At 42.2% G+C, this 16348-nt stretch overlaps 1 protein-coding gene across 2 annotated transcripts in view; it reads left to right on the top strand.

Annotated features, from left to right (window-relative positions):
* The window catches only part of CCDC88C (coiled-coil domain containing 88C), a 99050-nt gene that overhangs the window by 61805 nt on the left and 20897 nt on the right, over nt 1-16348 (top strand). For both annotated transcript variants that reach the window (XM_081908407.1, XM_081908408.1), the window contains 8 exons: nt 114-258; nt 1622-1803; nt 5943-6080; nt 7698-8768; nt 10298-10425; nt 12099-12240; nt 13769-13957; nt 15468-15629. In XM_081908407.1, the coding sequence (XP_081764533.1) occupies nt 114-258; nt 1622-1803; nt 5943-6080; nt 7698-8768; nt 10298-10425; nt 12099-12240; nt 13769-13957; nt 15468-15629 (2157 nt within the window). The remainder of the gene's footprint in view (nt 1-113; nt 259-1621; nt 1804-5942; nt 6081-7697; nt 8769-10297; nt 10426-12098; nt 12241-13768; nt 13958-15467; nt 15630-16348) is intronic.

The following is a 16348-nucleotide window of genomic DNA, read 5'->3' on the forward strand; positions in this document are numbered from 1 at the left end:
CAATGGGAATTTTCTTTTAAAAACTAATTATTATTATTATTATTGAGTGAGAGCTACGACAATCGAGAGCTCGATTATTGTTATGTCTTTCTGTGTTGCCCCTTCTCCACCAGGACAGGGATACGGACAAGAAGAGGATTGAGGAGCTGCTGGAAGAGAATATGGTGCTGGAAATTGCACAGAAGCAAAGCATGAACGAATCTGCACACCTGGGCAGGGAACTGGAGCAGCTGTCAAAGAGCACAGATCTCTCTGATAGTAAGTGACATGGGGTGGTTTGGCACATTGCTGCCTGTCCATTTTTTGTTTTTATTCTGGTTTAGATACACATAATGAAGGAGGCTTCCCCAGTCTCTATTTGTATCTAGGCCCTCTCTCATACATCTTTTCCTTTTCAATTTTTTTTTTTTTAAAAACCAGGCCATCTCTGGCATCGGGCAAGGTGAAGCAGCTTCCCCCAGGTGGCAAATTCTGGGCTTCTGTAAAGACTAGCAAATTGGCAATTATGATGCTCATTATCTTTTACCAGCTTGGGTGAGGCACTATTTGAATCTTCTGCCTTGAGCACCAAAACATATCAGGCCATGCCTGCTTGAAAGGGCCACCAGAAGCACACCTTACAGTGTCTTGCCAGTTTTTCAGCACTTTACAGTATCGCATCTTGCTGCTGGCAGAAGCATGACTATTTAATTAATAACTTTCTGAATGATGGATCTTCTTGGATGATGGCCTAATAGAAATGCCTCTGGTTCTGTAGGTAGCCAGATGCAAACATCTGTGTGTGATTTATAAAGCAGTTAATTTCAGGTGCTGTTAATATAATATTAAATGGGGGACTCTGTTATTTTATACCCATAGTTTCTCACTAGCTTTCTCTGCTGCTAGTGATCCAGTGGGCTGATACATATGTAATGCTGATTCCCTTAAAACCACTGTGCATAATTTTTGGTAAATAACAATTATCTAAGGAGGTCATGAGCCATTGGGAGGGTGTGCCCCCACCTGAGATGATTCTTCTGCTGTGAAATTCCCCAATGTTTGAGACAAAATGATTGTGGATGTTATTACTGTGAAATTCCTTTGAGATACTTTATTGGATTGTGATTCATAAATGGAATTTTAAAGGCAAATAATGATTATAAATAGTGAGTCAATAATTCCGCATAAAGATATACATGATCACCAGTATCCTTAATAACAAATCATAGTAAATAGTAATATGTATCTTGCTAGGATTTATTTGTTTTTAAGGATATTGATGACGATGTGTTTGACTTAAAAATATATGAAAGGAATTAGTATCTTCCTTTAAATAAATTCCATTTAAATGACATCTTCTGTACTCAGCTGATCAGTTGGTTATAGTAATCAGTTTAAAAAAATGTTTTTATGAATAAAAGAAGAAAGAATTTTGCATGGTGATTTAGAATGAAAGGGCACATAATTCTCAGAAATGATAGAGCTCATCTTTTGAGGAGAAGGTCTTCTCCTTTCCCCTCTTGTTTTTAAAGAGTTGAGTATTGATACAAGTCAGATGATAACACATGGGGTTAATCCTGGATATAGAAGCAGGCGTACAAATGTGCTACAGTGTTGTATTCTGAATGTTGTATTTCAACAGCAAGGAAGTCTTTTGTCTTTGAACTGAACGAATGTGCATCAAGTCGCATCTTGAAGCTCGAAAAGGATAACCAGAGTCTGCAAAATATTATCCAAGAGCTCAGGGATGCATCGGTAACCTCTGAAGAGAGTAGCCTTAAATTTGTGGAGCTACAAAATGAGAATCAGCAGCTTGGCCAAAAGGTAATTAACAAAACATTAATTGAGCGGACCAGGGGCTGCTTGCCATCTTCTCCTTTTTTGTTCTTAAAGGGATTGGTATTGATCCATTCTCTCATAGCAAGATTATTCATTTTCCCTGCTAGGAAACCCAGTACAGTGCTAGTGTGAGCAAGGAAAGATTCTTGTCTGGGACCTTGAAGAGCAGCTGCCAGTCAGAGAAGACATTATCAGACAAGGTGGATTAGTAGTCTTGACTTGGTTTAAGGGAGTTTCATTCATGTTTGTACGAGTAGCACAAAACTCTCCGCTAGATAGATGTAAGACGTTATGGGGGCTGATGATGAATCCTTGATAGTCTCTGGCTGGTAAGGTAAAGGGGTAAAGGGACCCCTGACCATTAGGTCCTGCCGTGGCCGACTCTGGGGTTGCAGCGCTCATCTCGCTTTATTGGCCGAGGGAGCCGGCGTACAGCTTCCGGGTATGTGGCCAGCATGACTAAGCCGCTTCTGGCGAACCAGAGCAGCGCACGGAAACGCCGTTTACCTTCCCGCCGGAGCGGTACCTATTTATCTACTTGCACTTTGATGTGCTTTCGAACTGCTAGGTTGGCAGGAGCTCTGGCTGGTAGCTCTTAACAATTTAACTTTCATTAATTCACTTAGGCCTTCACTATATGTCAGAGTTACAAACAAACCATGGGTATCGAGCCAAATTGCTTTAATTTTTCAACCCCAATGTCTTTGAAAAGAAGCAAGCTGATTAAACAGACATTTCCATTTAATTTCTGGTCCCCCCCCCCCCCGGTGGAAGAATCTTGTGCACAGCAGTTATTGCCACAACAGATTTATATTCCAGCCTTTGGCAAAACATCCCCCAGGGAGCCACTTCGAGGTGTTAAATGATCTTCTCTACATACTGGGCAAGGCTGCTGTATCTAGATGTTTCCTGTAACAGTGGATGATACACATTTGTAATCTGCCAACCCTTTGCCAATTTCTTTTCTATAACTGAGGGCTTCCCCTAGGCATCTGTCTCGCTGTTGTGCAAACCAGATGCTGCATGAGCCACTGGCCTGATCTATCTATCTGGCTGTTCTTATGTTAGTCCAAGTCCATTGGAGACACCCAGAGCACTGTTCAGACGGAGTAGAGAGATTTTGTATAAAACATAAAATCATCTGAGATTGACTGACCAGCTACATTCAAACTTCACACTGAACTGTGGTTTAGTAGTTTGATATGAACAAGGCTTGCGCTCATATACTCTGCGTGGCCATGAAAAGACCAGAAGCCTCCTCTTCCATTTTTAACTGCAGTTTAGCATTAGCATCTATTCTATCTGTAAGCTGCCTTCAGTCCCTGTCTGGGGAAAAGACAGGATATAAATAAATATAACAATAACAACAATGTCCAAACCTAGACAAGCTGTGGTTAAGCCTAAGGATGGTTTACTAAAACAAGCCTATTTCAAACCATGATTTAAGAAATTTGCTTGTTTCGGTAACTTCTAATTATGACCAGCAGTGGTTTAGGCATAATGCTAAACTGTGGTTAATTGATACAAAAGAAAAAAACTTCTGCTCTCCTCCTTGCTCAGCCAGGGGAGGTGAGAGAACATAAGCCAACAGCTTCTTCATGTAACCACATTAAAGTCCAAACATAGCCATTAGCTAGGAAAAGGGGGAAATGCTTTCATTGCTCTTAATGTTCTTGCTAGCCATAGAGATTACCTAAATTAGCCAGAAGCTTGGCCAACCATACCAGATGGCAGCAGCTGTTTCCAGTGCTTAACATTTTGCATCCACAGACCTCTTCCTTAAAGAATTCTGCTGGGTATTTTTTTAAAAAATTCTACAGGACAAAAGCAATTTATTTTAATTATCCTGAAGGCTATGGGTCCGATGTGTTGAGATATTCCAGAACCTGGTCAGGCTGTAGTGAATATAAAAATAGGCCACTTGTAAGGCTGAGTAGTTATTAACTTGCCAGACCAAGCAGGTGGTGTTTAGTATGTTGATGCTGGAGTGAGCCGGTAATGCTGGATTGGCAATTGGCTGGATTAGAAACAGCAAAATTGTGTGTGTGGGGGGGGTTCCTATCTATCTCTCCCCATCCCAGTTTATTTTAATTTTACATTAATTAATTGGGGAGGAGAGGATGGGGAGCATTAGTAAGGATGCATTTTAATTAAAACATTAACAGCAGAATTGTATAAAATGAACGAGAGCTTACTCTTTGAGCAGGGGTTTCCAATCTGTGGTCTCGTGCTCTGTGAGCTTCATTCAGATGGTTTCCAGCATGCCTGTGAAATTGTGACTGAAGATAGGCAAGGGCACACCTATCTCATTAAATATTTGTATTGGTTTTTAATTGTTTTTACTGCTTCTTTTATTGTATTTTATTGTTTTACAATTTGCTTTCTGTGGAATTACAATTGCTACAACAGGCAAGACATCATTGTGTGGTCCACCAAGATCTTGTGGCAGGGGGTGCCTATGGCAGGGGGTGGGGAAGTTTAGGGAACCCCTTACCTCACAGTTAGATAGAACGCACAGTTAGCTAGAACAGAAACCCTTCTTTCCTTATGCCAATACCATTGCAACATTGCCTGGACTTCTTCTGCTACTTACCAGTGTGGGGATGAGGTGGACCATCCGAGTTCCCACATGGCTGGGGGGGGGGCTATAGTTGTGCCTTCTAGATTGTGTCTAGAGTAGAGGTGTAGAATTTCTGGAAATTTTGAAACCATGGGTGGGCAAACATGTTTTGTTTTGTTTTTAAATCAGATTAATCTTTTGAGCTGTTGCTGTTGTGGAATTATAAAAACTGAAGGTTTGCCCTGATTGAAACAAGCTTATCTAGCCTTTCACAAGCAAAGGAGCCACTTCTTCCTTCTCTCGTGAGAATGGCAAAAATGCATCTTGCTTGTGTTTGAGAGTTTCCATCGCAGTCTTTTTTGGGTGAGGACTTGCCTGTCCTTAGTGTAACTGTAAAGGAATTGTAATCATCTGACACTGTATATACTATTACATAACAGTCTTCCTGTTACATAGTTTTTAGGTAACATTTTGAGGGAATAATAATAATAATAATAATAATTAATAATAATAATAATTATTTTATTATTTATACCTCGCCCATCTGGCTGGGTTTTCCTAGCCACTCTGGGCGGCTCCCAACAGAATTAATGATGGTGATAATAGTAAATGATAAAACACCAGACATTAAAAACTTCCCTGAACAGGGCTGCCTTCAGATGTCTTCTAAAAGTCAGATAGTTGTTTATTTCCTTGACATCTGATGGGAGGGCGTTCCACAGGGCTTGCGCCACTACCGAGAAGGCCCTCAAAGTGAGGGCACTGCCAGAAAGCCCTTGGCGCTGGACCTCAGTATCCGGGCTGAACAATGGGGATGGAGATGCTCCTTCAGGTGTACTGAGCCAAGGCTATTTGGGAGTTTAAAGGCCATCACCAACACTTTTAATTGTGCTCAGAAACATACTGGGAGCCAATGTAGGTCTTTCATCTTGTTTTGAACATTTCATTCACCATTATGAAAGAAAATATTCCATAATGCAAAAAAAATTCAAGGGAGGGGAAAGGCTTTGGGGAAAAACTGTCTTTTCTGGGTCTCCACATCTCCACACTAGAGCACTGAATGGGGAACTCTGCTAAGGGAGTGACATATTTGAGGCCTACCCCTTCTGTAAGCATTCCTGAGAACTCGTGATACAGTTCAAAGAGCTGCAGTTTTTCAATAAGGGCAGACCCGAGAATCCTGGCACACACAAAATGGGTATTTTTGTCCATTGTCCATTGGATAATCCTGGTTTCTGTATATAACATGTAACTTGGCTGATAGGGATGAAAGCATCTAGTTTGGGGCATGACAGACACTTAAAGGTTAAAACAATTTCAGTTTCCAGCACTGAAGTTCTACTGCAAACTGAAGTGGGACATTCAGCAACCTTGCAGAAGTAAAAGGTTGCGTTGTTTATATATACAGAGACAGAGACCCAGTTTGTCGAAACTTGTTGCTTTGAAAAAAGCACCGTTGAATGGACAAATGTGCAAGTATTTACATTCTCATAATGTCTTTGCATGTGAACAATGTTTGTTCAGGCTTGCATATGGTATATTGTGGTAATTTTCTCCCATGCAGATTGAAAAGCTGCAGAACCAGATTGAACGGGAGAAGCAAAGTAATCAAGACTTGGAGGCTTTAAGCGAGGAGCTGCTAAAGGAGAAGGAACAGCTTCAGGGCAAGATGGAGACCTTGAAAGCTGACAAAGAGAGACAGGTGCTTGCAGATGTAACCCAGAGGCATGTTTGCTTGGTTGGTTGGCTGGTTGGTTATTTAGAAAGACTTCTTGGCCCACAAATATAAAAAGGCACCAAAACCTCCTCCTGCCAGGAAATTAGGGCTCTGCGGGATCAAAACATGAAGCATTTCAACTTATCCATCACAGTCCACATGGGTGTCTCCACACCTTCAGGTCACCTTGACTTGCCAGTTTAGAGTGAGTGTCAAGAGGAAGTAACTCAATTTCCATACTGCCAGAAGCAAAACTGAGTTGCATAAGCAGTTGTGTATGGATCAAATTTATAAAAATGCTGAAAGAATTGCATCACCTTTGCTGCTGTTCTGAACAGCTTCAAGAATTCATTGAAACAACGAAAACTGCCTTATACCTTATATTGATCCATCTAACTCAGTTTTGCCTACCCTGACTCCCATAACAGTCCACAGGAACGCTCTTGCAAAGTGACAAAACCGAAATCCTAGGTATACCTAAGTAAACAACTCCCATTGTGCTTGCTTAGTCACATCGTCTGTTTGAGTAGCGTAAATATTTGGGCAGAATAAGGAGTAAACACAACTCAGTTCAAGGTGGTGTGGAAATTTCCACAGAAAACCAAAACACTCTGCTTCCCCAAGGTTGATTGGAATACCCCAAACAGATATCTCAGGCCATCTCCTCCACAACTTTAATCCTGTATTGGGAATGTCTTGACACTGCCACTGCCATGCTCTGGCACCCAGGGACCTCATAGCACCTCCAGCCAAACCTAAAATGTTTGGCCTACAGTACTCATCACAGAGGTGCTAACTGCTTGCTAGCAGGACAGCGTGTCCATAGTGCTATGAGATTTATTTTTATTTACTTATCTATTTCTTGAATTTATAAACCACCCTATATCTGGAGGTCTCAGGGCAATTGAGATGACACAAAACAGAGCAAAAAGATTATTGAACCAGGTGTACAGTATTTATACTCAGGTATGGGTGGCGCGGTGGTCTAAACCACAGAGCCTAGGGCTTTCCAATTGGAAAGTCGGCGGTTTGAATCCCTGCGACGGGGTGAGCTCCTGTTGCTCGGTCCCTGCTCCTGCCCACCTAGCAGTTCAAAAGCATGTCAAAGTGTAAGTAGATAAATAGGTACCGCTCGGCAGGAAGGTAAACGGCGTTTCCGTGCGCTGCTCTGGTTCACCAGAGGTAGCTTAGTCATGCTGGCTACATGACCCGGAAGCTGTCTGCAGACAAACGCCGGCTCCCGTGGCCAGTAAAGCAAGTTGAGGGCCGCAACCCCAGTCATCCGTGACTGGACTTAACGGTCAGGGGTCCCTTTACCTTTACCTTTGACTTCTTGAAATAATGCAACTTCATCATGTATCTCACCTGTTTGGTCTAGGTTGTGTTTCTTGAAAGGTGAATTCTCAAGGGCTTGTTTGCAGCTTTCTGGTACCGAATGCATGGGAAGGTACCATTACGTTCATGTCCTTCTCCTGTACTTCCCTTAGACATCTCATTGGCCACTGGGGGAGCAGAATGCCAGACTAGTTGAGCTTTGGGTTGGATGCAGCAGGGCTTTTTGTGTTTACCTAATACACCATCTTGTTTTGTTTCTGAATGTAGATAAAAGACCTAGAAAAGGAAACAGACCATCTCAACCAAGTGGTTTTGTCCCTGAGGCAGAGGTCTCAGGTCAGTAGTGAGGCCAGGGTGAAAGACATTGAAGTGGAAAACAAAGTACTCCATGAAACAGTTACAGAGACCAGCAGCAAGCTCAGCAAGCTGGAGTTTGAGAAGAAGCAACTGCAGAAGGACTTTGAGCAGGTTAAAGAAAAGGTGGAAAGAGTAGAGGAAATGGACAAGGAGCTTCATCGACTAGAGAGGGAGAACGAGCAGCTCACAAAGAAAGTTGCTGCCATGAAGATCACTACGGAGAAAGTAGAGGTTCTTGAGGAACAAAATGGGAACTTGGAAGTGGAGAACAGGAAGCTGAAAAAATCCCTGGACACCTTGCACAATGTTTCTGTCCGACTAGAAAGCCTAGAAAAGGACAACAAGGAGCTAGATGAAGAGAACCTTGAACTCAGGAGAATGGTGGAGACAATGAAGTTTGCCAGCTCAAAAATGGCCCAGATAGAAGCAGAAAATAAAGAGCTAGAAAGAGAAAAAGAAGAGCTTAGGAAAAACGTAGAGATGTTAAAGATTCTGATCAAGAAATCAGAACGGCTGGAGCTGAGTTACCAGAGTGTGAATGCTGAGAACCAAAGACTCCAGCAGATTATAGAGAACAGCAGCAAGAAAATCCAGCAATTGGAGAAGGAACTGGAAGGCACTGAAAGTGAGAACCAAACCCTCCAGAAAAATTTAGAGGAGCTGAAGATCTCAAATAAGCGGTTGGAGTGGCTGGAGAAGGAGAAGAAACTGTTGGAGCAAGAAGTGTCCCAGCTGGATAAAGACAAGAAGATACTGGAGAAGGAGACAAAAAGACTTTGGCAGCAGGTGGAGCTGAAAGATGCTAATTTGGACGAGAACACTGCAGAATTGGCAGCAATGGAGAAGGAAAAGAGAACACTAGAAAGAGAACTGGCTAGGTCCAGAGACTTGTCTCATAAGATGAAAGAATTTGAAAAAGACAATAAAGATCTCCTAAAGCAACTTGCCATTGACAAGAGAACACTAGCTACATTGAGAGAGGTGAGCACATGTAACATTAGTGTCTTTGTCCGAAGTGTGCATTTTAGCATGTAGCATATTAGAACGTTTTATACAGGGTGAGTCCTTTAAAAGAGACCCCATGGATACAGAGTACACATGTTCCATGGGGCCTCTTTTAAAAGATTCACCCTATATATTAAATGTATATCCAATGCAAGTGAGGGAATTAGGGGGACACTATGTGGCCATTTGGAGCATAACATCTTGTCATGGCCCAGAGAGGGGGCTGAATTATCATTACTGTTTCTGTTGACCTCAGGCTTGTTGGAGCCACTTTTAAATTTTTTTTACTAGAACCCCAAGGTCTGCCAACCAGAGCCAGGTAGAAAAGGCATTAGACAACACAAAATAATTAAAGAACACTGTGACCCCTAGAAACTTGTTATCTGCAACTGAGCTGAGCTGAGTTTATAGTCCTTTCCCCCCAGTGTCTACTTTGGTTAGCTTTCTTCATTGCAGCAGCCTAATGTAAATGAACAAAGTTCATTTGTTGTTGTTCATTTTTGAACTAATGGAAGTTCAGATCCCAATCTACCTTCTCCTCACCCCCACTATATGTGATGTGCACTCTCCTCTGTGATCCACAATCTAGATTTTGTAGAGTTACAGTGGTACCTCGGGTTACATACGCTTCAGGTTAAGAACTTTGCTTCAGGATAAGGACAGAAATCGGGCTCCGGTGGCGCGGCGGCAGCAGCAGAAGGCCCCATTAGCTAAAGTGGTGCTTCAGGTTAAGAACAGTTTCAGCTTAAGAATGGACCTCCGGAACGAATTAAGTACTTAACCCGAGGTACCACTGTATTAGTAAATCACTGCCTAGTGCCGACCTGATTTCTGAATCACAGAAGAGAGAGTCATATTTCGCAGGCAGGTTGTGATTTCAAGAACACAGAACATCGAAGTCGTAAATCCTCAGCAAAGGTTTCTTCACAAATTAAGGCCTGGTTCACACAGTTAAAATAGGCTGGTTCCAGAGTGACTTTGCTCAAACACCTGCTAGGATATTAAGCCAAGTTAAACATGAGCCTTTGGCTTGTATACAGAGCCTCTTTGATTCCTCTTGTACTGTGGCCCACAATTGAACTGGGAAGTTCCCAGTTATCCACATCTTTTTGTTTCATCCAAACTGACAAATTTTAGAACAAGCCAAATCATACTTCAGAGTTCTTATTATATCAACTTTTTCTGAAGCTGGTATCCATAGTTTGCTGGTTCAGACTAAATGGGAAACTATGGTTATTTAAGGACTATTTGGTTTAACTGTGGTTTATCACAAAGGTGCCCTATGTGTTCCAAATGCATTTCTTCATCCAGTGCAATTATTTTATCTTGAGAAGCATTGTACAGTAGATGTCATAGTTTTTCTTCCTGATAGTGACAACTGTGCAAGAAAAGTCTTCTGTGAAGTGGTTCAGAGGGCTTCCAAAATCTAATATTGTTGTAAAGAAAATCAATTATGTTGTTGCTTTCACTGTTAGGCTACTAATTAAGTTGGTACTTATTTGCAGGATTTGGTTCTTGAGAAGTTGAAGAGCCAGAGATTGTCTAGTGAGATGGACAAGTTGGACCAGGAACTGGAAAAGATCGGATTAAATAAGGAGCTGCTCCTAGAGACTGATAATGGCAACAATGACAAGTGAGAAGATAGCCTTTTTGTTTTGGAAGGATTTCTGGCACATTTTGCCTTAATTTTCCCTCATTACATTTCCCAGGTTCTTTGTACCCTTGTCAAAAGTTTGTGGGATTTCTCTGGTGTTCCTATTTGTTTCTTCTAAAGGAACTAAATTACCACATTACTTGTTTCTAAAAGAAGCTTCTATAGGTAGATGAAAGTCCCCTATCAGTCCGAGAGTTGCTGTGAGGTTGACTTTCTCTTCAAACAAGGCTGTCAACAGAGATGCCAGCTGCACAGATGTAGGGACATCTTGCAAGCCATAGTGAATTAAATATGAAGTTTTAGCTTCACTGAGTTTCAGTGAGATTGGGGATTTACTTACCGTAAATATTGCAATTTTGCCAAGTAATGGTTCTGCTTTCCATACCACTTGCTATTTGAATTATTCTCAGGAAGATGTGGATACATGGCATCTGCAAAAATATCTGTAATGTAGAATGGCATGAGCACAAGGATTTCCCTTTATTTTGCTCTCCCTGTGGAAGAGTCTCTTCCAACTGCACTGTTCACCATAGGTGGCAGTACTACTGTATGTTTGACCCAGTGTGGGGCCCAAGTAAGTCCTCCAGGTTGCCTTGTGTGGCCCACCAGACCATTTGGGCCAAGGTATGCACACCTGCCCTACATGTGTAGCATCGCGTATCACATCAAGTACCATTGTGACTGGTCCCAAAGGGGTTTTCTCTGTGCTTTGCTGATTGCCAGGGCTTACAGAGTGCTCTATACAAGGGCTTCACAAGCCCCAACTATCAGCTTGTACAGCACTTGAGAAGAGCTTGCAAACAGAGATGCACAGGGGGTTGTAAGCAGCAGTGAGCAGCAGATCACCAGGACTTGCAAAGGGCTACAGCTTTGCCTACACAGTTTGATTTCAAGCTTGACATCATTGTGATGTCAGGAGATTGAAAGGAGCATAGCTTCACCCAACTGTCAAACTTGGCCCTGGGGGATGTAATGCAGGAGATAAGGATCTGGCCCACTCCCCATACCTAGTTCTCTATACCTGGTCTAGCAGCATGCATCCATGAATGCCAGTATACAAGCCCCCACCCCAGGCCAGTCCCCATACAGCATTTATTTACGCATGTCTAGATGTTTTTATTCTAATTTCTAACCCCATAAGTAAAGGTAAAGGGACCCCTGACCATTAGGTCCAGTCGTGACCGACTCTGGGGTTGCAGCGCTCATCTCGCTTTACTGGCCGAGGGAGCCGGCGTACAGCTTCCGGGTATACGGCCAGCATGACTAAGCCACTTCTGGCGAACCAGAGCAGCGCACGGAAATGCCGTTTACCTTCCCGCCAGAGTGGTACCTATTTATCTACTTTCACTTTGATGTGCTTTCGAACTGCTAGGTGGGCAGGAGCAGGGACCGAACAATGGGAGCTCACCCTGTTGCACGGATTTGAACCACCGACCTTCTGATGGGCAAGTCCTAGGCTCTGTGGTTTAGCCCACCACACCACCCGCGTCTCTAATCCCATAAGCGCATCTCTGCAAATGAGAAAGTAGGATACTGATGGAAAGTCAGTGGTTCTGTGGGCTCTTTTCTAATATTCAGGAAGAATGGTTGAAATGCCTCAGTAAGGCAGAATTAGTTCCTTTCTCATTACTGATATGGTCATTGTCTCACAGGAAGTATAAGATACTGGAAAGCAAAACTGAATGTGACCTAAAGACAACACTATGTGATAAAGAAGAGAAAATTGCTGTATTGGAGGCCCAGCTGCAAGAATTTCTCACCTTGAATCAGCAGTTACAGAATGAACTAAACACCGTAAGCGGGAAACCTTTGCTTCATAATATAAAGGGTGAAACTGCATGTTATGAAAAATTGATTATTTGAAAAGCATGTGGGCCTCTTTTTATTCTGGAGAAAAGTGAACTGTGGAGTCCTCCTATGGAATTTGTACTCCATCCAGGTCGTGAAATTGTACCCAATGCACACCAGTTAACTGCCTATCGTGCCCCACCCCTGGCTGTATGCAGGGGCAAATAGCAGCTGTGTGTGTTCCATAGTTCCATAGAAAACCCATGTGGGGCCCTGACTGGAGCACACCATAGATGAGTCCTCAAAATAAAAGTGCGTATCAACAAGAAGGTTGGCACAAAGTTTAGATGTTTCATTGGCTTGCATTATTTGCATAGTTTCTTCAATCTCAACTCAAGAATTTATGCCAGCATAAGTTACACTGGCTTGATTTACCCATTTCCAAACTCCATTCAGGAGGAATTTCATTCGCACTACCCTTTTTTGCCAGCTAAATTATGCTGAGATGCTAGGTCATGTGACTGAGCTGAAAGAGGTTTGGAAGGGGTGTAAGTCTCTCTTTGTCCTTTTCTGCCTACATCACACCCCTGTAACCCACCTTTTTTATACATTGACTTAATTTATGCAGTCTCTGGGATTTACATTGGTGTGTCTTCAGCTTAGCCAGGAAAGCTCAAGATCTGTTGAATCCAAACTCTCCCATCCCAACAGATTTTGGGTTTGGATCATAATAATCACCAAACTATGTGCCGGGGTGCATTAGTGTGTTTTGAAATGGATTAAAGGCTCCTGTAAGATCAAAGCATGTGCTCACAAAGGAGTGACCTCTGCTGAGGGTAACTAACTCTACTCCATTTGTGAATGATATGTGGTTGGATCATCTGATCACTCCAATACAGGGAGACCAAATTACATGTCCTCAGGGGAGGGTGCCCATTGATTTGCTGAATGAGTCAAGTCCCTGGCTTGTTTCCGTTCCATCAAGAGGTATACTCAGAGCAGTGGCTCAAAAAGGAAATGGGTCAGGCATTTCTGAGGGCAAATAATTTTGGGTTCAATCACTGAAGAAGTCTTGTTTTCATCTTCATACCTAAAAGTAAAGCTTTTGGGATGTAAGAGCAAAGCATCTCTCTTGTTTTAATTTATAATAAATGTTGCCTCTCCTATAAGAAGTTTGGGAAATACTGGCCTAATAAAGTCTTTAAAAACACAAAGCATTCAAGAGGTAGATTGCAGAAATGCAAGAACGAGAAAGCAATGACAGGTTGTTATACCCAAAGTACCATCAGTGTAGAAACACTTGAAAACAGGTTTCCATATACATTGCAATGTTTGGGTTAAAAACCTCACAAATATTAATAGAAAAAAGCAATAAAAAGTAGTAGTTAAAGTGGTGAATGCTGAATGTTTTCAACTGATATATATGGTTGTGATCATCTGTTTTTCGATAATGGGTTTAGGGTTAGGCTAAGTTTCTCCTGTAGACTTCCCAGTTCTATTTATTGGCATATTTTACAAACAACGTGTATTACAGATGAGGAGGGACTTTGAAGGTGCCAAGCAGAAGCAAGAGGATGGAATCCTTCTGCAGAATTCACTGAAGCAGCCCAATGAAAATTTGGTTTCCTGTCATCAGACAAAGGAAAAGTGGGAAAAGGGACACAAAGAAGCAACAATGGAGCTTCTGAAAGTAAAAGACAGAGCTATAGAATTGGAAAGGAATGTAAGTTTTGTCCTTTACTGGGTTAGCTTATTATGTTCATCCTATGCGATGCAGTGTAGCCAGTGTTGCACTAAGGTGAATTCACTTAGTGGTATACTTGTTCCCGCAAAACACTTTGCTGACGGTGGAACCTTGTTGCACAAGAGACATGCATAAGCAGGTTGCTGATAGCTTTGTTTCACGATGCATCGCTCAATCTGTTGTGCAACAAGTTTCTGCGAGTGCAGCTGTTGCATTGGGTTCTTCTGTTGAGCAGCTTTAAAACTCACCTGTCCACGTTAGCGTAAGAGTCCTGGCACTAGCAGACAGATAACATTGGGTACAGCCCATTGATGGTTGATTTCTGTGTATGTATGCTGAGAGGGAACCACGTGCCAATTACAGAAGCCTGTGGCTCTGAAAGCTCTGACATATTTTCCTATATGGAACTTCTCTCTGTAGGAAAATCATAATCTGTGGAGCATCCCTTATTTTATTAATCTGTTTAAAACATGTATCACTCCTCATTATGATAGCAATCCTAGAGCAGGTTACATAAAAAAAAAATCAAAATACAACATGTACAATGTAACATCATAAATAAATATCCCACATTACTCTCAGTAACCGAAAATTAATAGCAAAAAGGCAGTAATGTTCAGCAAATGCCTGAGCAAAAAGATAGGTCTTCAGCTGGTGCCCAAAACTCATGAGATTTGGTGCCAGCCATATCTCTGTGAGGAGCCATAACTGAGGGGCTACCCCTGAGAAGGTCCTTCCTCTGGTATGTATTTTCAGAATGCTTTCCCTTCATACTTTATGTCAGTCTTCTACAGTGTTACACCTTCTCCCATACAGGGCTCAATGAGTGTGCCTGAATAAGAAAGAGGAAGAAAGCCCTCCTTTCTTTTGCAGAAACTCGTTATTAAGGCTGTTGGTTTCCAAGCTTCTTCCACCTACAGGCAACCCTTTCCATATTCAATGGTCTGCCAAGGCATTCATGCATTCTGCAGAAATTGCTAGTGCACATTTGATGGTGTTTGCGCACACTGTTGACACTGTATCGGAAGAATGAAAATGTGCGAAAACATACTCAACACACCTTTGTTTGCATATTGGAGATGATCTGCATTGGTGGGCAAGCTCTAATTCAAGGAACTGTCCTGACATTATAGACCTTGTCATTAAGACAGCCCTGATCGTCTTCCTAAGGGTCCCAGTTCTCTCTTGAACACAGCTTGAAACCATTGATTTAGGGGAAGAAGGATGAAAGTCCACTACCATTGCTGTTCATTACCTGTATGAAAGTCTGGGATGCGGGGTACTTGCAACCATTATTTCATGCTTCTTTCTTTAACATAGGCAGTATTGGCCCCACTTTAGCATCTATAACTATTAAGGGTACTCATGAGCTGTTTGCTTGTGAAACATGGAAGACAGTGTAGGCTCCCCTTGCGCCAGAGATGCTCTGAAAAATCTGTAGCTGCTAATCTTTTCCCTCCTGCCTTTTCATTTCTGTTTCTCCTATCAGAATGCAGCCTTACATGCAGAGAAGCAGCTTCTGAAGGAGCAGCTAAGACATTTGGAAACCCAGAACACCTCCTTCAACAATCAGATCCTGACACTACAGAAGCAAAATGCCTTCCTTCAAGAGCACAACACTTCCATGCAAACACAAACAGCCAAGCTCCAGGTCAGGAAAATCCCTACTGTGCACATCTGCCAGAAACATTTTAGGTGGCTCAGTTTAAAATGGGATGGAATTAGCCAATTTCTAGCAGCAGTCTTATCATTCTGAGTGTCCGTCAGGTGGAAAAGAAAGATTAACCTCTCCTACAAGGTTGTGAGATTGATACATTGGTGTATTTTCAGGGAAATTGTGTTTTTTGATTTTCAGGGAAAGTGTATTTTGATTTTATGGGCGTGATTCAGCTTATGACTTCTGCTTATGCAACAGGGCTTTCTCCCCTTTCCTCCCACCCCCTGAAATTGGCACCACGGTGGTCAGGAGAACCCCCAGAACTGGGGGGAGGAGAGGGAGGATCATTCCCTCTAGCAAGCTGAAATGTTTGTGCTAATGGAATGAGTGGAAAACCACAACATTGGATTTCACCCTTTCACCCTTTCTTTTATTCTTGATTTAGTGCTGTTACGTAATTTGGAAAACTTAATGCACAGGTGGAAAACCTGATGCGCTCCAAATATTCTTGGACTCCACCTCCCATCATTTTGTGTGATATAGTTCTCGGCTCAAAAAACAAACAAACCTAAATGTGCTTAAAAGTGGGCTTGTTGGCTGTTGAGTCAATCCATTCCTTCCGATTCCCACCAAAGGTAAACATTGGAGACCTGAGTTTGTTGTTAATGGATGTTATATTGCATGTTGCAATATAGCATGCACATCTAACAACA

Source organism: Podarcis melisellensis (genome assembly GCF_964234715.1).
Source record: "Podarcis melisellensis genome assembly, chromosome: 1".
NCBI lineage: Eukaryota > Metazoa > Chordata > Lepidosauria > Squamata > Lacertidae > Podarcis > Podarcis melisellensis.